This window comes from Botryllus schlosseri, chromosome 12 (assembly GCF_051294905.1).
Source record: "Botryllus schlosseri isolate E-star chromosome 12, Bs_hap1, whole genome shotgun sequence".
Classification (NCBI taxonomy): Eukaryota; Metazoa; Chordata; class Ascidiacea; order Stolidobranchia; family Styelidae; genus Botryllus; species Botryllus schlosseri.
The window spans coordinates 14,308,555-14,336,443 of NC_137247.1; the positions used below are offsets into that span (position 1 = coordinate 14,308,555).

Below are 27,889 nucleotides of genomic sequence, written 5' to 3' on the forward strand. Positions count from 1 at the left end.
CCCTAAGAATATCAAAATTCCCCCAAGGGGGGAATTCCCCCCGGTTGGGAACCACTGGTCTAGTGCATTTGGGCGATTCTGTATTTTTTGATATAACGGATAGGAGATCACGAAATGACATCATGAAACGAGGTCATACCAACGGGGCCGCCCGCCCGAATATGTTTAATTATTATTTACGGGCCCTACAGTTTCCAAGCCACCTCATTCAGGTCTACCGGTAAATCTGACAACGTGAACAGAGAGAACAAGAAATTGATAGCAATAATATATATGCAATTACCAATATTATTGACCGATTTTATCATGAATTATCGAATATTTTCGCGCCTCGGTAGGTCGTGGGTTCGATCCCCGGCTGGGTCAGACCAAAGACCTGATTACAGTAACACTGGTATCCATGACTTCCCTGCTTGGCGCTCATGCATTACTGGGATAGCATGGAGGGGTGGTGCATGACTTAAAAAGCCGTAAAGGCTATATCTGCACTTCCTTGTCCAGCGGCATATGCACACCATATGCTAATGGTATGTATATGCACAGATCGTATGTATGTGTATCATGAGTCGGTGTATATGCCGGAAAAAACATCAAGGACAAAAATAAACTACGTCCTTTCCTTTTCTTTCAACAAGTGGTTGCGCGTTAAAAAGCACAATTTTTTAGTCACAGGCAACTTTTTCATAGGGGGGGATTTTAGCTCAAATATCGGCCAAGGGGGGCACGAGACGAAAAAGGTTGGGAACCACTGTACTAGACTAACGACGCACGCGATCTCAAATTGGTATTTCTTTACGGGCATACAATTTTTCCCTGCGGAGTGGTATTTGTCTTCGGAGGTTCAGATTGCCAAGACAGGAACATTCGGCGCCAGTCATTTAGGCGCCTATGGAAAATTAAACCTATATGCATTTTGCATATATAACGAAGTTTTCGGTCAGCGTAAGCGGGCAGTCCTTTTCGGCCCAGGTTTTCTCGCTGCCGATCGTTCTGGCACACTTCTTGGAGTAGCATGTTACATGTTCTAAAACTTTAAATGTCTCGCCGATATGTCCATTTCGACAAATCTTGCGTATTTTGTCTTAGGGAAGAGTAGGCTACCAAATAACTATAAGAAAGTTGGCAACTTGAAATCACACGCGGCGCGAAAATTTTTTGAAAAAGTTGCATAAATTTTTGAAAAAGACTCAATAATTTATGCTAATTCGCGAAATAATTTTGAGCCCCCTTCGAGCTCGCCCCCCCCCCAATTGGGGGGTTTGGGGTGCGGCAGTTACGGTCCTGCTAGTCATACTCAAGTTTCTGCGGTTATCGGACAGGCATTATATAAGACTACAAGACAGTTGCAATATTATTTGTTATATTCATACTCGAGTTTCTGCAGTTAATATAGGACATATTTTCAATCAACTATATTGTGAATTGCATATCGGTATAGTTCAAGATCTTTCCACTTGTTCACTTTGTAGTATTCTTCAGTCTTTCTTTCCATGAGTTCATCTCACAATAGCCAATGCACACGAACCAGATATTCTATACCTTCTGTCATTATATTCATATACGTAGCAAACTCTACAAAGGATCAAACCCACAATATCACATCAATCTCGTGAGAAATGTAACATAGGCTACACAGTATTATTCACTAGTCATAACGACTCGCCACCGCTACCTAAATGTTGAACTGTCTAACTAATTCCGACGCAACTTCAAGAAATACACGACGAATCGCCTTGAACGCCATTGAAACAAGCACTGAGCTATCCTGTTTTGGGTGGATCCATCTGACCGTGACCATTCTGCCGGCTAACAATGGGAGAACAATCGAGTCGTCACTCCAGTCATACTCTATAATTCCATCACTGCGCCGATATCTGATGATAAATGTAATATTTATTTGTCTTGCCATATCCTGCAGTTTGCATCAGATATGTGTGAAATATCCTCGGATGATTGCATCCTCTAACCCAGGGGTTCTCAAAGGGTGGGCCATGGCCCAATGGTGGGCTACAGAGCATTTTGAGGTGGGTCACAGAGCTATTCAGAAATTTTCAGAATTAATGTAAGTTTAGTTATATTTCTTATGTTATTCGCTAAAAATATATTCGTATTATCGAATTGGACGTAGGCTACATAATGCTTTTCATCCGACTCTGATTAGACGTAGTGGCACGTATGAAGTCAGCATGCACAAATCGAAAACGTTAGGGAGAAACGGTGGCTTTTTCTACTGGCTATGACAACCTACGCCTAACAGTAACTAAAATAATTTCAAGCGTATAATAACTGGAAGATAATGCTGAAGTAACCAAGTATTCCGGCAGGGTCATATGTCGTATGCCGTTGAAAGGGGTATAGCAATGAACTCGCAATGAAGTGAAATTGATGTAGAGATTTACTGTACTTTGGCAGGCCGTATTATTGCAAGGTAAAAATAGCCATAATTGCAAATTATTAGCAACTTCTGGCAGAGGTATACTGCACCACCACAACGAATCTTAATCGATTGAAGGTTTATCGGAGCGCATTAATCTTTGAAGTCGGTTTAAAATGTCAGAATTGATCGTATCATTGAATTGAATATTCTGACATCGTAACTTCAATTGTTTTGGTACAAAACATACAAAGTAGGCCTACATCATGCATACTGAAAAATCTTTCTCCACTTCTCTGTAGTACCCCATTCACCAATGAATTGTTCGATGCTGGCCCAGAATGATTATAATATTCCCCACAATAGTATCACTAAAGTCCCAATCACACAGTGCGGGGATCTGATCATTGTGTTTCGCGACGCGAATGTTGCAGTGGACGAAAATAATCTACTTAGGAGTTTTAGCTTATGATCTACCAGGGCCGTAACTGCCGCACCCACACCTCCAATTGGAAGAGCTCGAAGGGGCCCAGGATTATTTCGTTGGTCGTTTGTTGGAGGATAATTATTCAACTTGAAATTTTTTTCGCGCTTTGCACGATTTCACATCTCCGGGAGATCGAGATTTAAATATCACCAGTTAGAGAAAAATGCGCCTATATATTTTAGAGAAATAGGCATATCGGCGCTGTCCATGACCATGCATTAAACAGGATTATGACTCTAAGATGTCAGGTGGGCCACAGCACATTTTTAAACCGGAAAATGGGCGACGGCCAGGAAAGGGCTGAGAACCCCTGCTCTAACCAAATACTATTGAAAGAATCCGCCTAGGTCGACACCAGTACCTTTTTTCTTGATTATTCAATTGAACCCTTGGCTACATAACTTATTATGTGGTAAAGTTCGGATTTTTATATGGCATCGAAAAGTAATATGGTTAAATTCGTGAAAATTTGAATACTTTGGGCACATGACGTAGAGCAAAACTCTAGACCTGATCTAAAAGTATTATTTGTAGGTGCACCGGAAACGAGCCAATCGATCATTTACAATCGGAATAGCGTGATATTGCAAGCAAAATCATTGTGAATAATTATTAGCCTATATTTGGACAATGAAAGGTGTATCTTTATTTATCATCTACAAAACATGTAGGACGCGCGAAAATTGGGATGAATTGCAAGGAGGGGGCCATTCGGTGCCGACTATTTCGATGATTGAGCAGTGAGCAATTGAGCATATATCCATATCGAAATTTTGGCCAACCAGTGACGGGCATTTTGAAGACAGATGTACGGAGCTGAAATCTTCCTTGCATGCTCATCACAGTCATCAGCACTTAAAGGAACTGCTCTGCACTGCTTCAACGTCACCGCCTGATTTCAAACACCTTCCAGCCAGGTATCACCACAAAATAATAAACTTCATTCGATAGCCCATACGTTTCATTGTAACGGAATATATTCGTATTTTTGAATTCTTGTGTTGTAGCTCTTTTCATATGGTTATTGATATGCGGCTAGCGCACGAAGCAGGTCTACGCACCCCTGCTACAAGGCAAGCATTGCTGGGTACATTTGAAGTAACAGTTAATAAGATTGATTGAAAAAGCAATGAAATTGAATTGACAGTGTCGGTGAGCGAAATCGATATGCCACTCACATCCTACTCCGTTCATCTCAAGCACGGGCTACTGTCATTTGGAAGAATGTGCTTGTATTTTGTCTTAGCGGTTAACAAATTGACATGCTCGACCACGGTCGGATTACCGGTTGCGGTCGGTCATACTTGATAGAGCAACGAGTTCTCTTTTGCATTCGTGCTGGTTTATGTAGGTCAGTGGTTCTCAACCTTTTTGTCTTCGCCGACCCCTTTTGGACCTTCACGAACCCCCGCGGACCCACCGAAGTTTTAGTTGAAATTTAGCTCAATTATCGTGCAATCGTCATTTGTCTGGTAGACTATAGTGAAAACAGCAAAAAATGACTTTTCCTGAAAAATAACATCATATACACTCTTAGAAATATTCGTAGATTTACTCAAATTATACCGGTAAATTTGTCCCGTCAGTTATATTAACGGTAAATGCCCGTTAAATTAATATACGGGCACGTCAAAAGTAAATTTAATTGTTTTTAGAGGGTAAAAAAATTACAGATTAAATTCGTAGAAGCAATTTACGGGATAACCAGTATTTCAGATTTACTTTTGGATTTGTAAAAGCAATTTACTGGATAATAAGTATTCCGGACTTACTTTTACATTCGTAAAAGCGATTTACAGGATAATCATTATTTGCAACATTGCTATTGCGCTTACAATTCGATCATTTTACACGCTTACGGTCTTATGGACATATATATGTGATTTTCGTCATTACATCATGTTTCAATCATCAAGCAAATTACGACATCGATGGCCATGCTGAATGCTAATCGGTGAATGGTATCCAAACATCTGGTCGTTGCCGATACCATCGTTTATATCGCTTTATAAATAGTATCCTTTGAGACATCAAGGTCTAGCAATAGTAGCATGCCAAGCGAATTTGGTATGTTATGTATAGTTTTACTGCAGGTATGATCTTTTGTGTAATTATCTGTTGGACCAGTTCTGTCACCATTGTAGACTCCTCAACGCATGCATGATGCAAACTATATATTGAAACACTGGAGCTGGTGCATAGCCGCCATGCTCCTTTGCCATTGCGACGAGAGTAGTATACGTCCTTTACCTTTTTCCTGCGAATGGCCTTATGAATTGTTTGATCATGAATTCGTAGCTGCTCGAGCGAACAGTAAATTGTGACGTCATACATATTCCAGACATCGCGGCGTCAGACGTCAGACATATCTGAGCCTGAGCACGTGCGGCTGAATGTTCCGAGATAGATATTATATAGACGCGATGTTTTCGTATTGGATAATGACAAGATGCGTTGCTGTAAGATATTGAGGGTTTCGAAGCCACAGCTTAACTCTAGCTTTAGAATATTGCAGGTGTTGATAGCAGATATTGTAGGTATAGCAGTATCCGAGCTCAAACCTGGCAAGTTATTCTCAGTCCTGTTTCTGAAGACGTATGTATTTTCGTTACAGTTTAATGGTGAACAGAAGCTATGGCTTATAAGAATGTATTACATCTTCTGACATTGAACTACACGAAAATGGAAGCGTTATGGCATTATGAATCATGAATCGAATGCTTATGTGATAGAAAGGGATCATTTCGCCTCTCGCTTCTAGCACGGTGCCGTGCGAAATACATTGGACGTGCGATGCAAAGGAATATTGCCAGAAAAGTTAGCAATCACGCTGGAAAAGATGATTCAGGTACGAAGTCCTATATGCCAGGGGTATCAAACTCAACTTGCGTCGCTGGTCGGATTCAAACTTTCAAACCGCTCGCGGGGCGTATCAGTCAAATCATTTCAAAATGTTTCGGTACATCAAAACGCCTGACCTTACTTTTTGCTTGAATAGTTTATTATCAATCCTGTATACATTTTGGTATATTTCATAACATTCACGACCATATCATATGGATATATTCTAGCAGCACCTTTACTCGCAAACAACGGAATTTTGGCAAAAATTCAAAGATTGATCGTCTGAATTCAACCGCTAAAACACTGACTCTTACGACGGAATAAGCTGACATATTTGGATGCTCCCTTTGTTTTATTCGTAATCTGCCGTTAACTCATCGTATGCGCTTTGAGGAACACAAGTGATTTAATTGTAAACGCAGACGTTAGAATTTGGTTCGATATTAATCGTCATTTGGGTTTCTCTGTCTGTCTGGGGCCTTTGAGTAGAAGTGATACAGCAGTGCGACCAAATATATTTGAATTGTATTTTTTATAACTATTATATTCTCCATGCGACCTGCATATAACAGTTTTTTTTCACTTCACGAATAACTACTTTTTGGCTCATTTCTTCATAAAAATAACAACTCAGTGTGCACTTTTTGGAGTTTTGGAAATTGGATGTCAGTATCACCAACTTGTTCCTGATGATGACTGGAGTAAAACCATAACACCACTGTCGGATAATTATATCACGGTCTATGATCTTGACATTTGTGGCCTTGCGGGAAGTATTTCCTTAAATAATATCTCAACATTTGTTAGAAAATATGCTGGGTAATACAGGGGTTTTTCAAACTACTCGACACCGCTAACCTAGGCCATCATTATTCGAGAAATTGACAAGAATATGAAAAGTCACAGTATGTCATACTATAGCGTCTCAAAGTTTCCAAGTTGTAACTGTGTTGATGACTGCATAATCTTTGTTCAGATTATAGAAGAACCTACAAAAGAGCACGGCCCAAAGTACATTCCTTCAACTGCTGCTGAAGTTTTGATGAAGCCCTCTTCATTGAGGCAGTTGCTGACTGATGATCTCCACAAGAAAGACTGGATTTTCGTCATTATCCACACTTACTGTTTTTTTTACGTGTTCCCGCACCAAATAAACCTGATTCAAATTTACTGGTCTCAGGAACGTAAAACTGCTGCAAGGTACCAGACGAGTATATTGATATTACAGCAGATTTCTTTTACCTTTAGTTACGGAAATTTTCCGTAAAATTTCCTACGGTCAGCATATGTAAAATCATATTACTGGGAGAGTTATTTCGAATTTACTGGTCTCATCAGCGTAAAACTGCTGCACTGGACCAGACCAGTAACTTGGTATTACAGCCGTTTTCCGTTACATCAGGTAACGGGAATTTTCCGTAAAAATTTTAACAGTCAGTCTTTGTAAAAATTAATTACGGTCAATAATATTTACGGGAAAATATTTTTCAAATTTACCGGTCTCAGAGTCGTAAAACTGCTGCCAGGACCAGACCAGTAATTTGGCATAGAATATTTTTAACAGTGTAGTATATATTATTCATGCAGAAATTAAGTTGACTTTTATTATTTCAAAGCTAATTTCGTAACTGCGTTTCTTGAAATACGTGGCCGTGTCTTAAAGATTTGCGCCTTCGATTTGATGTGAACGAGTGCCGAAAATCCATTTCCACAAAGATAGGTGGCGGCGAATGTAATAACAACGCTTCCGACGGCACATTTGGGTATGATCGCAACAAATATGGCACTAAAATTGACAAACAAATTTTTTTGAATGGACATATAACGTCAAGCGTCGTCATTTCTACTTATAGCAGCTCATCTTGAAGTTATTATGGAAAAAGGGTTATGCATATCACTGGAGAAAATGGAATTTTGTAAAGATTTCGAAGTCACCGTGATGGATCTTACTAATCAAATATTTTTATTTTTCCCCCAATCCCCCAAAACATCTCTAAACAGCAGAATATTTGTATCAGTAGGCTATTGGCAATTCAGCAATTAAAATGAGTCTGTAGTAATGAAGCGAAACTGCATCATGATTTTCCTAATTTAAAAAATACAAATTATGTTATCATCTAATTTGTAAATTTAGAGGCTTCGCGGACCCCTGGTTGAGAACCACAATGTTGGACGTAGGAACTAGGAGTGGACGACGAAACAGCACGTGTATTGAAGCACACTTATACGCATAGATTCCGCAGTGAAGAAGTTGAATACGGTGGGTCAGTGTGACTGCTATAATGGAATTGATACATTTAAACCTGCGGTTGGGCCTATAGTTTAGCCTGCTGCATACCATTTACATTAGAATTATATTGAATCAATACCCTTCATTTTCATCTGATAGGCTTATTTGATTACTATTATCGTATGTCTGGTGTTCTATCTAAAACATTCATAGGCCCGTGGCAACAGTCGGGAGGGTTTGAACTTCCGAAACTTGAATAGATATTTCCATCCTAAATCCAAAAGACTACATATATAGGCCTACTTACAATTACAATACCATAAGAGATTGATTTGCGCATGATCAACTACGAATGAATGTAACGCACTTTTTCTAAACACAGCACATTCTTTGAACGACGCGAAGCTTTTAAATACCGAGTGCTGCTCATTTATTGCTGTCTGCTTCACCAGAAAGGACATATAGCTTTAAAGTTCACATTGTTAAAGTTGCAATGAAATGTCAAGCAAGGCGAACGGCACCGCTGACGGACCAAACAGTAAGGAAGAAACCATGATATAGTTTATGGGTATATCTATATAATATCGAGTTGTGCGTGGTTACGTTGAATTCACTTTTATCCCTTAGCAGCATTTTGAGTAGAGGCTTACTGTTATCGTCTACTATTAATATATATATTCGACATTTACTGAATCCAAATTTCGTTTTGTCAGCACTAGTAGTATTCGACGGGAACTCGGCGACCATCCAGAGATTCAAGATTCAGGAAGATGATTGGAAGTCGGTCTCGAATGTTAGTATAGTCTTAAGATTAAATAATTGTGCGTGTAATGTTATGATGCTATTGTCGGTATTCACTTGTACCAGGGATTTACGAGTGACATGAAGTCATGGACTTTTACAGCAGCAACAATCGGTAAAGCCTTGCTTGTGTTTATGAGCAACAAGATGGCGTTCAGGTTTCAACGATCAAAATCGGGCAAAAGCTGTTGGCTTAGGCTACCAGATACAAAGTTCAATCACGGAGAGCGGCCGCCGGTCGCGGCGTTGAAAGGCAAGGATATTATAATTGCTGAGAAACTATAGCTCTTCTTATTGGTTTCACTACGCCGCTAAGGCAAACCTACCATAGCCCATGAATTAGTACGAAGAAAACGATTGGCAGCGGGACTACAAATTCCGCTAAGTTCTAGATTTGATGAAAGTGTCTTTGAAGTTGTTTGAACTTGAACATTCAACTTGTTGACATGATCAAGACAAGGGTAAGTAGGATTATTGTAGTAGACTCATATTGGACTGGGTGCTGCACGTTCGTCTTGAAATAGTACTACCGTAAGACTATTATACTCCGCAATAATGATTGTGAAGATATTGTGATCATTTGCAAGTTCGCAAATGCGCCGCACTAGTAACAGGAAAATGGCGAATTCTGCATACAAACCTAGTGCACACACCAGTTCGCTGGTTTAATCATCGACTTTGCCCCTGAATTGAATTATAATGGCGAGGTATCATGTCCATATCCTCGTGACAGAAAGATGCAAATATCGGTTAAAATCGTTCAACGTTTCGATGTAGAAGTACGACAAAAATCGTGAACCAGATCAGTCATATTTTCGTCGTTTGTCACGCAATCAGCGTACCATGCAGTCAGACACTCGGTTTTCCTACTCAACTTAACTGACTAACTCTGGTCTATACCGATCAAATTACCACACATTTACGGTGTTCCGAATATCTTTCAGATAATATTTACGTCGTCGGATCAGGTGGCGTGGGCGCTCACACCAAGAATGTCGAGAAATACAGCTTAACAAAAAACGAATGGGTAGCAATGGAAATGATTACAGTTCCACGAAGAAACCATTCGTTAGCTGTAACAGATGGTATGGCCGCGCATGTATAGTAGGACATATGAGCAATGAGCATGCGACACTTGGGTCTGCAGCACTTAAACATATGTTTTAAAGCAGGGGCGGGCAACATACTGCCTGCGGGCCGGATCCGGCCCGCGGACACTTTTCCATCTTACATTATAATGTGACCCGTGGCCCCAGTCTGCCTAGATTCCCCACGACTTGCTTAGTACGTCAAATTTTAGTGACTGTATGTTATCATATACGTGTATGCGCACTTGCGCAGTAGTGCGGAGCGGATCGACAAATTCTCTGGTCCGACTCCGATCCGGTTTTGCAATTCTTTGGTCCGGCTCCGGCCGTATCAGGAAAAAGTACTGATCCGGCTCCGGCCAAAAAATAAAAAGTCCGGAAATCCGGCCCTACACGGTATGGTGGTTCCGTGAATTTATAAATATGGCTATTTATTTTCAAAAAAGTACTGATCCAGCTCCGATCCGGCTCCGGCCGTATCAAAAAAAGTAAGTTCGTCGAAGCGAGAAGTCTTGCATTATCTGTGGCGAGATAGCGCAGTAGTATAATTCACTGCTACAGCACCAATGGGCTGTGGGTTCGAATCCGACCGAGGTCGACTGCAGAACTCCTACCTGAGTGTTGGAGGCTTATCTAGGCTCCTTCTCGCCATCTCATCCGCGTAAGCGGTATCTTACAAAAAGCCTAGAAGTGGGTCGTGCTACAAGTCGGCAGATACGGAGTCAAAAACAAAGAATATCGGCCTGGTGTAAATGACCATAGTAGTCGACAAACACCATAAATACCAAAAACAACAACAACTTGCATTATTGGTATTTACGATGTACTGAACCACATTTGTCGTAATCATGGTGTTTGTCGACTACATTGGCCATTTACACCAGGCTGATATTTCTTATCTTTGATTCCGTGACCGCCGACTTGTAGCACGGCACACTTCTATAGGCTTTTGTACGACACCGCTTATGCCAGGGCTCGCCAACTCAAAACGGGTCACGGGCCACTTTTCAAATTTCGTAGAGGACGCGGGCATGCATTCAATATCGAGATTAATTAGGCCACACAGTTGAACAACGACGCTATCTCCTCACCTATTCAACCTTAATGAATTTATATCCTGGTAAATTTGGGGTACCGGGGTTATCGAACGCCTTGAAGTCCTAATCGAGGACTGCACCGTGTGTTGATTGATCAGATAGAAGAGGGCCGGCCAACCCGTGGCCCGCGAGAAGGTTTTGAGTGGCCCGCGAGGTAATTTACGAAATTAGTAATATTATCAAAAATGGATTACACAGATTGCGAGCTTGCAAGGCCAACCAAAAATTTGATTATAGTCTGGCCGCAACACTAAAGATGGGATGACTAAAATATCAGTTCCGACGCATTGGCAAATCCATGAGCCAGTCACATTTTGTTAGATCTTCGTACACTACAATAAAGCAGAATAATTTGCGATAGATATATCAAAAGTAAAACTTTTCTACTCGCTTCGCCCAACATGTTGTTACTCGATTTCTTGCTTTTAATATTGTTACCCACCCCTTTGTGAAAATGAGAGAACGCCTAATGTATCAGATTGAGTCTAACTATATTCGCGATTACGAGACAAAGTGTCGTTCAACATATGCGACCTTGCTTTTGCGCTCGCAGAAAGACCGTCGACTATGAAACCTAGGCACAAAATGATTGACGCATGTTGTTCGAAGCTTTCGATATCGATATGTCCATTGTCCAGGCGCAGAATAGTCCAGTCCTTGCAAACTGAGCCCAGCGATATACAGCAGGCCCGCAATATAGTCAAGTGACAATATTATCGACCTATGAACTTCGAAAATTTTTCGCGCTTGGCGCGGCTAGTGGCCCGCGCAATAGTTCTTCAATCGAATGTGGTCCTTTGGCTGAAAAGGTTGGCCACCCCTGAGATAGAAGCAGACATGGCGGCGCCAGTATGACAATGCTATTCTCAAATCCACATCGTCTTCGTCATTATCGGCGAGAAATGGCTTTAAAGTGACATTGCTGTCGTTAAAATACATTCATTAAATACGATTTATTCCTTGTTTATGTGGATAAACGGGCGAATAATGTATCGATTCAGCAATCCGGCCCGCCAAGTACTCGACTTTCCTACATCCGGCCCGCCGACTGGAGAAGTTGCCCGCCCCTGCTTTAAAGTCAGGGTTAGGGTTGGAGTTAGGAGACGCGTTAAGAATAGCGTTGGGATTGGAGATTTTTCGCGTTTGTAAAGTCGCATGGTAAAATATCGTATGCTCAATTGTCGCTTATCATTATGTCGCATGCTCATATGTGGGGCAACCATTGTCTTTCCGAAAATACCCCTTTCACTGATCTACATTTCTAATCTCTAAAGACGCTATTTATGCAATTGGTGGCATGAATCATCGTGGAGTCCTCGCGACTATTGAGGGATATCACATTTCCTCCAAAAAGTGGGAGTGTGTAGGCTCACTGGACCATCCGAGACATTCAGCTGCTGCCGTTACCTCTGGTAACGACATATTCCTCTTAGGTGAGTGTAGACTGTAGAGGTTCTGTAAGATGTCTCTAGCGAGTATGTTAGGAAGGAATGATACCTCTGTTGACGTTACGCTACTATTCAAGGTGGCTTCATAAAAGGCGTACGTTCAAACGATTTCTTACATATAACCATGCCAAGTGCTGCATGCGTTCGATTACCAGCTATGAAGATCACCAGAACCCTATTTACCGCGTGGATTGTGGACGGAAAGATATACGCAGTTGGTGGAGACAACAGGTTATCACTATGTACCTTTCAAATCATGAAATGATGCCACGAGACTGCGTATTTGTAGTCACAATCACGTATTACCATGTCTCAAAACCAGAGGTGGTGAAAGTAGTCAGCATGGCCAATGGAAGCAGAAGCAACGCCGTCAATTTTACTCAATTACAAGTAGACGTAGCTATTTCCAAGATGTTTCAATCTACTTCAAGTGGAAATAGAAACGGATAGGTCTGAAAGCTAATCACTTAAGTATTTTCGAAAGTAGATTAGATAGACGGTTGGGATGTAATCGGTACTAAGTTTTATCAGATTAGATTATAATTTGAATTACTGAATTCGCGAAAAAATTGACTTCAATTCCGAAAGAAGTAGGCCTACAACAAGAATCAAGTTCAGTTCATTCTCGTAACAGTCATTTCGTACGATACAGTTCTCCCTACGTAGCATTTTCAGGAAAACCAGAAATTACACTAGAATTAAAATTATAGCATATAAGCCTCCCAAATTTGAGCAGAATCAATATTAAAGCGTAGAAACATTTCTTGAATTAGAATGAAATTAGATTGCTGACATTCAGGTCTAATTAGCCTAGTTAAACAACTAGAATTATATAGTTGTCCAAGTCTGGCTCAAAACACCAACCGGAAATGACCGTCAAGGACGAAGCAGTCACTGTATTGTGGCCGCGTGGCTTAACGTTAGTAGATCCTGATCATTAGTGTTGTGTTTAAAACAGAAATCAATTTAAAACAAGGCCCTTATTTAAAACATGTTTCTATTGTTTCTTTTGTTTTGTTTTTTGTTTCAGGTCGTGACGCCACGCATATTCAATTGTGACATCATGGTGGATTGATGTTCACAATTGAAGATATAGAGTAAATATAGCTCCTTTGAAGAAATAGGCTTCCAACCACTGGCATATACGGACCAAAAATATCTTTAATCAGGACTGCATCGTCTTGCAGCATTTTTACGGTCAGCGATCATCATCATCGGAACATTCATTTCGTACCAATGATCTCTATCTACGTACTATAGCTGTTCAACCGACTATTTTGAGGGTTCCAACCCCCCATATCGTATATATGTCCGCTATATCGGGTGGTAATCGTCGTCCGTAGACTCATACAATATGTTATTGGAAAGTATTTACACAATTGTGGCATGTTTATACATATACAACTTATAAAAAGGCCTTTGTTTAAAACACTATTTAAAACATGTTTTAAACATTTGTTTTAAATGCAACCCTACTGATCATTATATATTTTCAGGCAATATGATAGCGTGGAAGTATTTGACGCAAGCAAAGACAAATGGGAGCTTATGGACATCTTGGCAACTTTGAGGGTGGATGCAGCTGTTTGCATGCTGATCCCGTGATTCGTGAGAGAATCGGTTCCATTCACCACCACGTCGCCTGTATGCAGACAAAGTAGACACTGGCACAACATGAACTCACACGGTCGCGGGGTAGACTGTTTGCGCTCTTTATTAAACCAAGAACGCCTCAAGCCACGGGATATATTGTGAAACATCAGTGTAAATACCGAATGTATTCTTTTTGCACTCGCGAGTGGAACCGAAAGATACGATGCCGTTCAGGAACCATCTCTTCTGGTTCAGATCTTTAAACATGTACGGTCCGCCCGAGTCTCCTAGACACGCGTCAGCGCCCCTGAAGCAATAAAGTTATAGTCATAATATATCGGCTGTCCTTTTACTGTGTTCAAGTTTTACGATATAACTCCCACCTGAGAATTGATTAGGGCGCACAGCGGTTAAGAACGACACCGAATGATAGAGCATATGCTCCTATTTCAAAGCCCAGAGATGGTCAGTAATAAGTACTACAGAGCATACTCAAATAAGTTTCGACTATACTGGCCCCATTTACGAAAGTGATTACGTTTTTATACGGTTACCAATTTTGTCTAAACAGTTTTATGGGAAAAACTGCATACTTTACACAATTTGGATTTTGAGTAGTATAGAAAGTAGTTTTAGAATAACTTTTCATCACTTTTCTGAGTGATATTGTCGTTACAACTGGGCGAAATACAGCTCCTGTATCACGGAAATTGAAAATAGTTTTTGAAACTATTAGAGTTTTTAAATGTCTTGAAAATAGTTACTTTTACTTCTTAATTGTGTAGTAATGAATGGCGTTACCTTTACCTGTACACGAGTACCGAAACTGACTACTTCACCAACCTCTGCCTTTTTCTGAGCACTTGCGTCGGAAAAGGTTTGAATTCTAGTCCGCGACCTCTGCCACGTCACGATTCACGGTCGTGTCGCGTTATTGCTGACATTAAACTCACATTTTCTCCGCGCACAGCATACGATCGGACACTTTGGCTTTGAAGCCCTCGGGAAATTTGCGTTTGCATTCCTCCAGACTCATGGGCGGGATGCGAGCTTCCAGTAGTTTCAGTGAATCCGTCTGAGATTCTGGAACAGATCGGTCCAGTTTATGTCTCTATAGCCTATTTATATATATACAGAGGTGATCAGTAACGAAGTACTTCTACTTTTTCATAGTACGGAAGCAGATGTTTCCTACTTGGACTATTTACTCAAGTGGTTAGGCTTTTAGACAATTTCTTGTGCCATTTCACAGATCTTAAGTAAAATTGTTGAATTGGCATACCAAATTTGACTCAATTCCGAATAGTAGAAGTGAAGCTATCATAGTTTGAAATTTTGTATTTACTATAGAGAAATAAAAATAGATTTTTCAAATTTTACTGCCCACCCCAAGGAATTGTCAAGTAGTTAAAACGATACACTTCCAATTTGACTGAATTCCAACCGGTAGAGGCGAAGTTATTGGAGTTGAAAATCGTGGATTTGCAAGAAGAGTGTTTACTGAGGGTAATCCAAGAATTATTATTTAAAAACTCGATTAACTCCACTTCCACGAGCTGAAACGGAGCCAAATTTGGTGAGCAACGTTTTTTAGTGAACCTAACAATTTTTGCTACCGTAATAGCCGCAAAAATCGGAAACAAAAATAAATTTTTGAATAACCCTACTGAACATATTTCGGAAAATTGCCCCTATATTTCTAGTGTCATTGGTCGTTTCGTGAATGTCAAGAAATAAGTGGACCCTGCTGCAATTTCGAAAGAAGCCGTATGCGATTTGCCTGGAGTATGCGACCTCTCGATGTCCGGTCAATACCGAGAAAACCATTACCGAGAATGGACACCACCGAGAATGGACATTACGGAGAATCCAATGTATGCAATGCAGGCATATTTTACATGTACACTTGTACAGGTCGTGAGTAAGTGCATCACGCCGTTGCCACATTCGGTGTCGATTCGCAGATAAAAATTTCTCAACCACGTCCGTCCCAGAAAGTTAGATTCTAGACATTGGCCATTCTCGGATATATCCATTCTCAGTAATGACCATTCTCGGTAATGGCATTCTCGGGAATGTCCATTCTCGGTAATGGTTTTCTCGGTATTGGTATAGAACCCGACCTCTCGGCCATATCTGCATTTGAAACTACTTACGTGAGGGATTATATCACATTTGTTTTCTACTTCCACTTAAAGTAGTTTTCGGAAGTCTTTAAAATCGTAGAAATTTACAGCGTTACTTGTACTTGAGTACTAACGTCGAGTACTAGTTTGATCACCTCTGTGTATATATACGATATGTGGACACCTGTTATGCCCCATCCCGTTATCATCCCCGCATTCTTGAAACCTGCGGTTTTCTCCAATGCCTTATTCGGTAATTTCTTTTCCCGCTGCGACCTCGGTAAGCATATAGGTCTCGCCTGAAACATTATTTTTCAATTAGCAAACGAAGAGCAGAACAAAACAATTCGATGGATGTAGTCGAATTACGAACTAAAATAATTTCGGTAATAGGGTACGAAATGCGGTTTATCCAAGAAATGTACAATGATACCTTCCCTTTGGTCTGTGGATCAACTTTGTGAAACGACACTTAATCTACTTTTCAAGATGATTACGATGGAAGGAATGCTCGTATGTTGTATAGCCATATAATCCTCGCCAATACCAAGCTATTATGTGACTTATGTGTGTGGGACTGAGGGGGTTGCATTTAAAACAAGTTTGAACATTTAAAACGTGTTCTAAACAACGAGTTTTAAACAAATGCCATTAATTATTTTTTCAGAGGCAGTATAATTATGTCAGTCTTGTGGAAATATATTCGATAAAACAGACCATTTTCGACAAAGCAGCCAGATTGGCTCTTTATCTTAATTGCAGTTCTTAAGGAGCCACATAACAATGTCCACGTACTGTGACGTCACAATGGAAGTTTCGTGACGCCATGACATAACCAAGACCATATTTTCAAGGTGTTTGTGTTAAATAGATTTTTGTTCTAAATGTAACAAATCTATGAGAAATCCTCATTGACGTCATAGATGAAGTGGCAGACTACCTTGATCCTCTACGAACTGAATTCAAATCCTTTCAAACTTGTGAATTATGAGGAATCCATTGAGTGTTGCTGTTGAGCAAGTAGCCGAAGATTTACGATTCGCAAGATCTATTATCTAAACCGTGCAATTTACTTGATATCGCAGCATTCATACTCGCTTTCACCGACGTCAAAGTCTTGCGGCAAAATACAGCAAACACCTTGTCATTCTATATTAGAGAACTTTCATTTGATTGAATAATTGACTGTAGGAACTTGGTGTTTTTCATTGGACCTTATGGGCCAACGCTAATATTATACTAATTTAGCAGGACATGAGCAGAAAAAGGGATAGAAACCCCTGGCAGAGATAATGTTAGTAAGTCACGTGCCCTTTTAAAAATAACTATATTTGAGATTTTTTGTATGAAATACATTCACATAAATAGTTTTCTGGAACAATATGGACTAAAATAGCTATTGACAAGAGGCGAAAACGCGAATGCGAAACCGTTGTATGCAGGTTACATGGAGAATACACAAATAACACAATCCAATTATTTGCGGTCGCACTGCTGTACAACGTGTGACTGAAAAGATCCCCGTGCGCCAGATAAAACCGAATGGTGATTTAGTAATAATCAACCAAATTCTAACGTACACGTTTACAGTTGAACCTCCGGTATTTCTCATAACGCAGACGTTGGGCTGCCCCCTCATGACTAAACTATAGCCAGCATAGAAATATGCCATCAACTGATATCGTCGTTAGAGCCACTGTTTTAGTGCTTTATAACTGTATTCAATCGGCCCAAAATCTATTTTAAGCGATTCCAGTATTTGTGGATAAAGGGGTCGCTACAATTGAGCCCCTATTATACCCGTACTATAATACCATATTTTGGAAATCAAAAAAGAGGACACTTTTTCAGAAATATGCAACTGGCAAATCCGGAGTCAAATGTCAAATTCTCAAAAACCGGTTAATTTTTCCCACTTCGTGATCGGTTGACTAAAAAAAAAAAAAAAAAAAGGTAATCACTTCCGCTCAGAGATCAAAATAACGTTTTTTACTCCACTTTGCCGGGTGAATAAAAAAAGGTCATCTTTTCGCTCAGAGCTAAAATCACCGTTTTTCACTCCGAAATACCCGCCGGAGCTTCACTTCAGTATACTAATATGCGGAATATCACTCGCAATTTGCTCTAAATCTGCCTAAATTTTCAAAAAAGAGGACAAAATCTCAAAAAAGAGGACAAAAGGGCGTCCTCCGAGGACACTTTCAAAAAAGTCAAAAAAGAGGACAAATCCTCTTAAAAGAGGACGAATGGTAAGCCTACTATATATAGCACGCATAATTGCATAGTCGTGATAACGTACAGTATTTCAGTAACATTTTTGAATCATTAATCATCAATCGTCAAGGTTTGAATCCGACCCGCGACCCAAGTTGACTTCGACACCCCTGTAAGTATGCATTAGCCAACAGACTATTGTACTTCCTACGGTTCCATTTTGCCCTGATATCTCTATTCCGTATTAACGGAACGCATGCTGATGAAGTGTGAGCGCCGCTGCATGAAATCTTACATATTTTCCGATGTTGATTGAAGCATTCAATTTCAACACGGCTATGTCGTTTTCGAACGTGGAAATGTTTCCATAGTCTTCATGTTCAATCACCTGTTTCACGCTGAACGCCTTCGCAAAGAAAAACAATAATATAATATGTCTGTCCAATAATAATAAACGAGGTTATACCGGTCACCTGCATGTGTTCTGTCGGTTTCGAGCGATCTGTTACTCCAACGAATACACGAATGTGTTCGTGGATTACTCTGCAAATATATTGTGAATTGTAGCAACATATTTTTATTCCTGCTCCGAATAGTAATGCACCCCGTCGTAATCTATAATAATTACTAACACCCCGTCGTAATCTATAATAATTACGAACACACGATTGTAGACCATATCAGTGGTTCTCAACCGTCGGTCCGCGGCAGGTTTCCTGCCGGTCTGCCAAATGTATTAGAATTGTACATCTCAATTCCAAAATGCAAGAAGTCGGACGCTTGTTCATAAATTAGAGAAATGAAACATCTAGTTTTAAATTGATTTAGATGTTTGGAACCGATTTTTCTGTGTGGTGCCGTAATAGAGCTCATTGTCTACGGGCGTACGTGACAGTCGTGCAAGTGTTGTACGAAATCATTTAAAAGTCGCCTACGATTCGTTTCGGACAAGTTATATGTGAACGCTGAGGAGACTTTAAACAATCCCGACCTGTGGCAGTATAATAAAGGCCATAGCAAACACCAAGGTCGCATTCTTTCAAGGGTTACGGAACAATCACAATCAAGTTAGTAATCTTTATCAGAAATTCGAGAGCTTCGCCTTGCAGAATCTTCAATGAAACCACGAGCTACCTATACAAATGTCTAACATTGAAAATAAGCATTGAATGAAGCTTCCAATAATACGTTTGCGTGACATATACAGAATTCGTAATTATACATTTGGAGTGAATTTTGATATTTGAAGGTTCACCAGTCCGCTACATTTGTCTTGAAGTTTCACCGACTCGCGAGGTTAAAAAAGGCGGAGAAACACTCAGTTATATCATGTCAAAAAGGCGGGCCTATTACCGATATATATTGCGTCATAGCCCGAAAAATACGGCAATAATGTGGTAAAGCAACTGAAGAGCATAAATAGAGCGACATACGCCCCCGCATATGCTATATTTAAAATTTATTTTGACTTATGGGCTACAATGACATCGTTAAGTAGAGGTAACAACTGATGTATCGCCGGTTTTTAAATGCATCTACATCGGTTAGTAGCACGATATCACACCAGTATACTATTGTTATGTGTAGCTATAGCTAAGACTTTGACAGAATTCTGAAATACGTACGGTTTTGTGCAATGAGCTGCGGTCACTACAGTATCATGAGAAAGTATTGAACCACCGCAGAACTCGAATCCGTCTACACCAGAATTAACTGAAAGAGAGGATCATCATTAGTTCGAATATCACTAGTTGAATTGGCAGCATAATCGACAGAAAAGAAATAGACACCGTGAACCCGGACGTGGTTGGGACAAAGATTCGAGTTCTCCAATCCGTGCATAGTAGCCTGTTATCTTTCGAGGCGAGTAGTGAAGGCCGATTTTTCCGAGTACTGGAATTATACGCCGATTCCCACTAATAGGTTCATGTTCTACGATGATTAGGGCTTCGATACTTTCCCACATTGAATGCCTTGAAACCTCGATACGAAACATGCAGTAGCCTGCTCATGCTCATGTTAGTTGAAATGACACTTCTGTGAAGTCGTGACCATCCCACAGCATTGTCACAAAGTGCAACGACATGGTATAGCAGAAAAAAATACTAAACTATCTTTAATGCTTCGTAAAACTGTCAATATTTTCATAGTGGTCGCATAAAAGAAACACATTTAACTTCCCCGTCGTCCGTACTATTATGACGTCGTTATGGGTCACACTCGAATACTCGTCTCAACTATAAGCCTAATCTTCGATTCCGGATCAAATTACTAAAGTACTCGACATTGCCCCGCCCGCGACAATGAGATCAAAACCGTAATTTCTAATTACCTAATTTCTAATTCCTGCGCCTGTAATTTACTCACATAAATCTATAAACGCATTCCATGGCCATTCAGCTTCTTTGGCTGGTCTACCTCCGTAAATTTGAGTAGTGATAATTTCTTCATCTTCTTCGTTAGGGATCGCATCTCCGAAGTCGTATGTGTTTGATAGGATCTTCCTGTTGCCCTTAAGGCCGCAAACTGATGTGAAACGGAAATTACGGATGTTATGAAGATGTTAAACTTGCAATATATAGATACTATAGGTTATTTGAGGAATACATCACTTGTGACAAGAGCTTATGGAAGTCTACTCAAAGATAATTGTACGGAGATTGACCGAACGCAAATTTCAGCAGCCATGACGACTCGATTCCATTATGAATTTGTGACATCTACTTCTAATGTAGAAATTTCGTACTTCATCTTTAAATACCTTCGCACGGAGACAGTGGCCCTTAACGTAACCGATGTTCTCTGTAGCCTGAGTCGATGCATGTGTGATAATTCTACCGCGACTTACCAACTTCAATTAACCTAAATTTATACTAAGCTATTCATTATTGTAGATGGAGGGGTCACCAACACGCGGCTCGCGACGGAATATTTTGCGAGAGGTCATAATTTTCTGTTCACCGTATGAAATTGTTACGTTGTCTATAGAAACGATGCTCATCAAATTTGGCTCAATTCCAACCAGCGGAGGCGGAGTTATTGTACTTAAGAAATTTGGATTTGAATAAAATAGTATTTACGGTGGCAAATTCTTCAATTATTCATTATCGTTCTGCCCACCGTAAATACTATGATTTGAATTCTCAAATTTTGAACATCAATAACTTCGTATCTACTGGTTCGAATTGAGTCAAATTTGTTGTGCGTCGTTTCTGCAGACAAGCTGACAAGTTCATGGGATTGCCAGTGAAATTTGACAAATAAATTTTTATTAAATAACTCAAAATTTTTTTCTCTAATAGCAATGCCACAATTGGTTTGAATTGAGCCAAAACTGGTGTTCAGTGTATTTTTAGGTAACCTAACAATTTTATCAAGTAGCCAGTACAGTTTGAAAGAAAAGAGTCATATTTGAACACCCCTATTGTGAGCAGGAGGCCGTGAATATAATTTAAGTCGATAGTATGGTAAAAAAAAACCACGACGACAGACACTCGGTTCAGCGAGGGCAGATTTTGCAAGTATCGCTACTTTCCATCAACGACAGAGGTTATTTCACCAAGCAGCACACTGCTCGGATAGAGCAACCAAGACAAGCTTTCTAGTATCCTAGCTACATTTTATTGTCTTAGTATAAAAACGTGTCTGTGGGTTAAAAAGAGTTGAAAGGGTATCATTCTGACCATCTTTTTCTTGAATTATGATGGCGAATAAATATTTTTTTTAGTAATTAGCAGTCACTTTCTCATTGCCTACTATCAATACATCCATTGAGCGGTTTGTAAGTCACTGCTTTCAATCTAAAATATAGTTGCAATTTTTGAGTAGGCCCGCCTACGGATTTTTTGCTTTTCATTTGACCCGTGAGATGGCATAATTGCCCCCCCCCCCGGCCCTAGGGTTACGGTACACCCAGTTGAAGAGCACTGTTGTAGTCGCCGGTTTCGCAAAGCATGTAGCATCCTGTAGCATACTTGGAGACCAAGATTGTTCAGTTGTCTATATAGACTAGTTTGAGCGAAATGATGGGGCCGTCAGCGCAGCAGCGCGGGCGGGCCGGGTTCGATTCCCGTCGTCGTTGGTTGTTGTGGGCTCTTCGGCTCACCCGTTACTCCTCAGTCCTCACGTTATTGCGGCGACAAAATAGCCCGGAATGAAAAGACCCGATAGAGAAAGAAATAGCTTTTAAAAATGGACCGACTAAGAAGGAACAACACAGAAGAAGACTGCGACATCGGGTACTACGTCGATGTGGAAGTTCAAGAGACTATGGTTGGTCGTTTGGCATCCCCCTATCTTTTAAATACATCGCATTTTATGTATTGTATATCTTGAGAAGATGAAAATATAATCTGACGATTATAATTATTATACCTGAACCAGATCTGTATAGTGTCATTCTAAAATTATATTCTGATTAGACATATGAACTTAACTTGAAATTCGTTGTATTTCTTTCAATTTCGGAATATAATTCAATTTCCAGATTTCTGCGAATTCGCTAATTCTATTCTAATCTAATTTAGAAAAATGAGTAGCTATAATTATTATTCTAATCTAATTTCGAAAATCAGAGAATCTTCCCGTTGTCCAACTCTGCTGTATGTAGGTAGGGCCGTAACGGTGATCGCGTTACAAAGTGAATGTCCGAAACGACCATTACGATATCCTAAATGTACAAAATATCGTACATTTGAGATATCGCAATGGCCGTTTCGAACATTCACTTTGTAATTATAATATGAAATAGCAAATGTATCAATTGTCTAGCAATTGGAAAGCATTGCCAAGTTTTTCTGCCGAGGTCTGAACTATGAATATCCCCGTGGTAGCCAGCTCTGCCGTAGAGAACAAAGAAACTCACTCGGTTCGCATCGTGGCGCATTTCCGTTGCTATTATTCGCAATCGGTACCGCAGCTTCGTGCCACGTTTCGTCGTCTTCACATCGCCAATCGGCCGTTCCCGATATCATCTCATACCTTATTGCAGGGAGATCGGCGGTTGGTGCGTAGACAGCGCGACCGCGAATTTAATCTTGCCTTACCAGATGTAGCAAGCGAACTTGATTTCTGAGCCGTACGTGAGTGCAAAAGTCTTCTGTTTGATTCTTCCGTTAGCCAAAGAAGTCAAGTGCAAAGGTTGTTTACATCGTTTTACTGAAACGATACATATGCATATTATCAACAAGTACTTGCCAACCCATTTTAGCCCGCGGACACTTCCCATTAATGCAAGTATTTGCGGACTGGAGCAAAAGCGCTGTAACAGTATCAGCATAACTAAAAGAACGAAAGGCGTCGAAACGGCTTGATATATTAAATCAATTGAGCAACCACATTTACCTACTAATAGAATAAACATGTTAAAAAGAGGCATGTTGACTTGTTGAGTTTCTATGAGAACTAGCCTACAGCATTACCAAATAATGGATAGGCGAAGAAGAGGCGTGTATCAGGGCATAGTGATAAATTTAGGAAAACGATTAGGGCTGGAGAAAGGATTCGAGTATATTTATATCTGAATCGAATATTGATTGTAACGATTCGCATCACCACACTTGTATAAGTACAATGCTGAATTCATGTCATAATTTTATAAGCCTGACACTAATCTATGATTTTATTATCACGTGACACACGCAGCGACGGTAAAACGCTCGGATTAACACTTTTGGTCACCACCTATGTTCCTTCCAATTACGCATCCGCTAATTACATTAGTATCATTTCTCACTTTCACATATCGGCTCAGGCGCGCTCCACGTCCCATTACTCAAGCACTCCGTTTGGGCTTCGCCGATAAGTCTGTACCCGATGTTGCACTTGAATTTAACAATGTCTTCGAATTCGTAAGGCTCTTTAACGACTGTAGTCACAACTCCGTTCGTAGGCGCAACGGGTCTGTAGTGACATTTCACCCCTGAAATGTTTACGCGGATAAGGTTGAAATATTAAGTCATATTTGGCGTAACGTCATCGAATTTACTCATTGTTCTGTATTCCATTTGGAACCCAGCCTGCTCAATGGTAAGATCACTCACGAAGTTGACAGTCACCTTGTGTGTGTTTGTGGACAACCATGTTCCGTTACCTGGTAGCGTTTTCCCGCAAAATCGATCGCTTTTGACACCTCCATATTCATACTATAACGTCAATTATATTATACGTGCTTACATATTGGTCAGAGTCAGGGATATCCCTGGACAGAATCTGTTAAGAGACGCCTAATTGCGCACCTGAAGCCAGTCATAGACACATCCTTCTTCTTGATGTTCCTCAATGCTGAAGTTGCCAATGAATCGTACGTCAATGGCGATTCCTGGTCGTTGCTACAACATATTTTGAGTTCACCACAATAGACACTGGCACATGCGCGGCGAAATACGCCACAACATTGCTCTTTTTACATAATAAAGAAGCTGCCTTTGTAATGTAATAAGCAGTCAATATTTAGGCCAAAATTAATTTACATCCCTCGATTGTAGAGATAGAGGGCACTCCGATTGGAACAGTTTCATTGACGGGCTATAGACTAATACAGTACAAGGACACTCCTTGAATAATAATAACATTGGTCAACAAAAAAAAAATCATCATGGTAGGTGAGAACGATTTTTAGGTAAATCGGGGGCGCTGAGCTCGAAAATGGCATTGGTTTCTGCAGATTGGCTCTATTTTTATGATATCACCGAAGTTGGACGCTTTTATTTTATTTTTATATTTTATTTTAACGAGGTTACATTTTATCCTAACAGCCTATATTAAACTTTTTGGTAGGTCCGTCTGTACTGAAACCATGAGAATGTGAGATATGTAGAATACGATTAAATCGACGGAACGAAACTGTGCTGCATAAATCTATTCTTTTCCGCATATCGAACATAAAAATACCCCATTTATTCGTATTTTCATTGGAGTTTCCTATTATATTGTAATTTGTGACAATAAGCTTCCTATACCGATAAATGTGTTTGAAGTGAAGAACAAATAGCAGTAATTCGGTAACAACAAACCAATCATGACTGACCCTACAAGAAGACGACAATTTGTAAACACAGACGAAATAAACAAGCAAGCAATATTTTTGTTTACTTTAACGCAGAACGAATGTTTGTTGTTAGTATACTTGTGTAATCTGACTCCAGAAGGCTACTTGTAGCATTCGTTGCGTATATCTTGCCTTCGACTGACCGGCGTCCACGCCAGTGGGTGTTCGTTGGCTGACGTACCACGAAGCCTGTCTAATCCAAGCCTATATCCACCTCTTGAAGCGCGAGATAACCTAATACCCACAAACATATACCATTTCCATGGCATATGTAGGTAGTGGCAATATCTCAAAAATTAGAGCCAATTCCAAAATTGCTGCCATTTTCGGACTCGGCGCCCCTGATTTACCCCTAAGCCGATCTCACATATCATGATTTTTGAAAAAAAGATTTTTTTTGGTGCCCTGTGTAACTCATCTGTTGCTTTTGAATACGAACTTGAATCGTCCAATCGCATTTGGCAAGCTTTGAATACGAAAGAGGGTATTGCGAAGAAGTTATGAAACCTGTTTCGTCAACCAACATTTTTCCAGCACAGTCACCTAAACGCGATCCAATTATGATTAGTTGCAAAGGTGTTCTCGTTTTAAGTTATGCTCACTGGTGCAGGTATGCTTATTTTCGTGTAGCTTGTATCCAACTTTGCAGCTGCAGTAATACGAGCCTGGGATGTTATTGCAAAATTGGTTGCAGTATAGGAACATGTCCCAGTCTTCCAATATTGTGGAGGCTTTGCGATGCAATTCGTCACACTCATCGCGGTCTATATTCAATAGAAATAAGTATTGCATCACTTCAACACGTCATTACGCTGCACTAATACACAGTATATACACACACATTTGGAGTTGGTTAGCCAAGAAACACTACTGTACCCTACCTGTGTCAATTACCCGAGTGGCTTTGTTATCCCAATTCAATTACTACTGTTTTTGAGGCTATCACACATCTCGAAAGGCTTTTTGAGGTAGTCCAGTTCGGAGCATAATTTATGCGGACAGCTTTGCAAAGAGAAATCATCTCAATCGGAGGACAATGTAGCGACTCACGGGCACAGCCCAACGAAATAACATGAAATTGCTAAACCGTTCGTAGCATTACGTGAGATTATCGTCGTAATGAAAAAAAATTGTAGTGGCACAGATGTAGCAAACGGGCAGATATGACTGGATGATGCTCCAAACAAAGAATTGGAACAGACTACAAGCGCCGTCAGCACTTGTTAGCTACGTCATTGCACAAAAATGCTACTTACAATTCTACAAGTTTTTCCAATATATGAGTACATGCGACTGTAATATCCAAGTTTGTAAAATTTCTACTTTTGTCCCTCTCATTTTGTATCTCTTCTTGATTAAATTTTAGTATAAATCAGGTAATTTAGGTTGAGACGGATATAATGTACATTTCAACTAAGATTATATCAAAACAATAGTTATAGCTCGCTGCGGCAATGCGCATTGCGCAGTGCACAGTGCACAATGCACAATTGCACATGTATTATGCATTTCATGACATACTGACCTACTCTCTTGAAGTGTGCTTTGAATCCTTTCGGCAATGGCTCTTCGTTCGAGTAATCTGATACGAGCTGCATGGTCATCACATTTTTAGAGCTATAAATTGGCCTGCCTATTGCCGGAGCGTCGAAATGTCGATGCATTACACCACCACAATACTTCTTGTCCCCGATCCCGTCGTGTATCTGCGCGTATACGGTACAATCATGCAATACCGAACTTCTGATAGCTATATTCGTTAGTAATAATGATGACGCCAATCACAATACCTTGACAAAATCGTACACGCATGCGCCACCAGCATCAACATCGTAAGAGTCTTCGAGATCAAACTCGGTAAAGAACAATTCGATCCGATACCCATCTTCCACGCGAATTACCCATGTCTTGTTCAGATCATTCGGATACGTATCCGGGAAATTAGGACTTTCTATAACTCCTGACAGCTGATTCTTGAACTCCACTATTTCGCTGTTAGCCGTGCTTAGCAAGCTTATCAGCGCGACTGACAATATGAATAACATAGCTCAACGCAAGCAACAGCTGGCTTCCGAAGGTTTCCGTGTTTTTCAGCGAAATAAGCGGATTATAGAGAAAAATTTCCGATCATGCCTTCGGATACCCTTAGGCTTTGATTTTACCAGAACACAATTTTTTGGAAAGCTAGACTTGTTATTGACGGAGTAAGCACAATACTCTAATTATTCGTCACCATTGAAATCGATAAACATTACCCAATACGACGTGATGAACTTGGAAGCTACGGCGTTTTACAGCGAGTATATAAACATCGCACCAATCTCATTGTGATTGGCCCTTGTCTCTGACGGCTTACAGCGTAGAGTAGACGATGATCAATAATATTCCCCTAAAATATTAGCAGCGGTTCTATGCTCTTGGTGAGATTTTTATCAAAACGTCCACGTTTTGTTGCCACCGAAAGGTATTACGACTGACTGTCTAAGGCCAATCTCTAATATTTTATCAGCGCAGCGAGAGTACAGGGGACATCAGACGG

At 40.2% G+C, this 27,889-nt stretch overlaps 2 protein-coding genes and 1 long non-coding RNA gene across 3 annotated transcripts; 2 read left to right on the forward strand and 1 right to left on the reverse strand.

Moving 5' to 3' along the window:
- The first annotated feature begins 4,402 nt into the window (after positions 1–4,402).
- LOC145452786 (uncharacterized) lies at positions 4,403–6,875 on the forward strand. The gene is made up of 2 exons (XR_013919510.1): positions 4,403–5,709; positions 6,682–6,875. It is a non-coding gene; the product is annotated as an uncharacterized LOC145452786 (long non-coding RNA).
- Positions 6,876–8,323: 1,448 nt separating this feature from the next.
- On the forward strand, positions 8,324–14,297 carry LOC145452869 (uncharacterized). The gene is made up of 7 exons (XM_080331008.1): positions 8,324–8,473; positions 8,649–8,728; positions 8,803–8,989; positions 9,681–9,821; positions 12,196–12,354; positions 12,447–12,600; positions 13,866–14,297. The coding sequence occupies exons 1-7, from the start codon at positions 8,434–8,436 to the stop codon at positions 13,972–13,974; spliced, it is 870 nt and encodes a 289-aa protein (XP_080187134.1). The 5' UTR covers positions 8,324–8,433; the 3' UTR covers positions 13,975–14,297.
- On the reverse strand, positions 14,061–27,461 carry LOC145452861 (mannan-binding lectin serine protease 2-like). Its single transcript, XM_080330998.1, has 16 exons — positions 27,141–27,461; positions 26,876–27,056; positions 25,953–26,114; positions 25,790–25,893; positions 24,539–24,631; positions 24,289–24,445; positions 24,037–24,222; positions 23,348–23,459; positions 23,167–23,282; positions 20,670–20,828; positions 19,928–20,015; positions 18,776–18,845; positions 18,598–18,708; positions 16,273–16,387; positions 14,916–15,045; positions 14,061–14,269 (listed from the first exon to the last, which is right to left on the reverse strand). Exons 1-16 carry the CDS (start codon positions 27,393–27,395, stop codon positions 14,086–14,088), a joined length of 2,223 nt encoding a protein of 740 aa, XP_080187124.1. The 5' UTR covers positions 27,396–27,461; the 3' UTR covers positions 14,061–14,085.
- Positions 27,462–27,889: the final 428 nt, after the last annotated feature.

Excerpts from the sequence above, each read along its gene's own strand:
- LOC145452869 (XM_080331008.1), top strand. The coding sequence starts at position 8,434 with ATGTCAAGCAAGGCGAACGGCACCGCTGACGGACCAAACA. Across the intron at positions 8,990-9,680 it reads GCCGGTCGCGGCGTTGAAAG|ATAATATTTACGTCGTCGGA; the intron begins GCAAGGATATTA and ends AATATCTTTCAG. Across the intron at positions 12,601-13,865 it reads GCAGTTGGTGGAGACAACAG|GCAATATGATAGCGTGGAAG; the intron begins GTTATCACTATG and ends ATATATTTTCAG.
- LOC145452861 (XM_080330998.1), bottom strand. The coding sequence starts at position 27,395 with ATGTTATTCATATTGTCAGTCGCGCTGATAAGCTTGCTAAGCACGGCT. Across the intron at positions 26,115-26,875 it reads AGCACACTTCAAGAGAGTAG|ACCGCGATGAGTGTGACGAA; the intron begins GTCAGTATGTCA and ends TATTGAATATAG. Across the intron at positions 25,894-25,952 it reads AAATAAGCATACCTGCACCA|GTGACTGTGCTGGAAAAATG; the intron begins GTGAGCATAACT and ends GATCGCGTTTAG.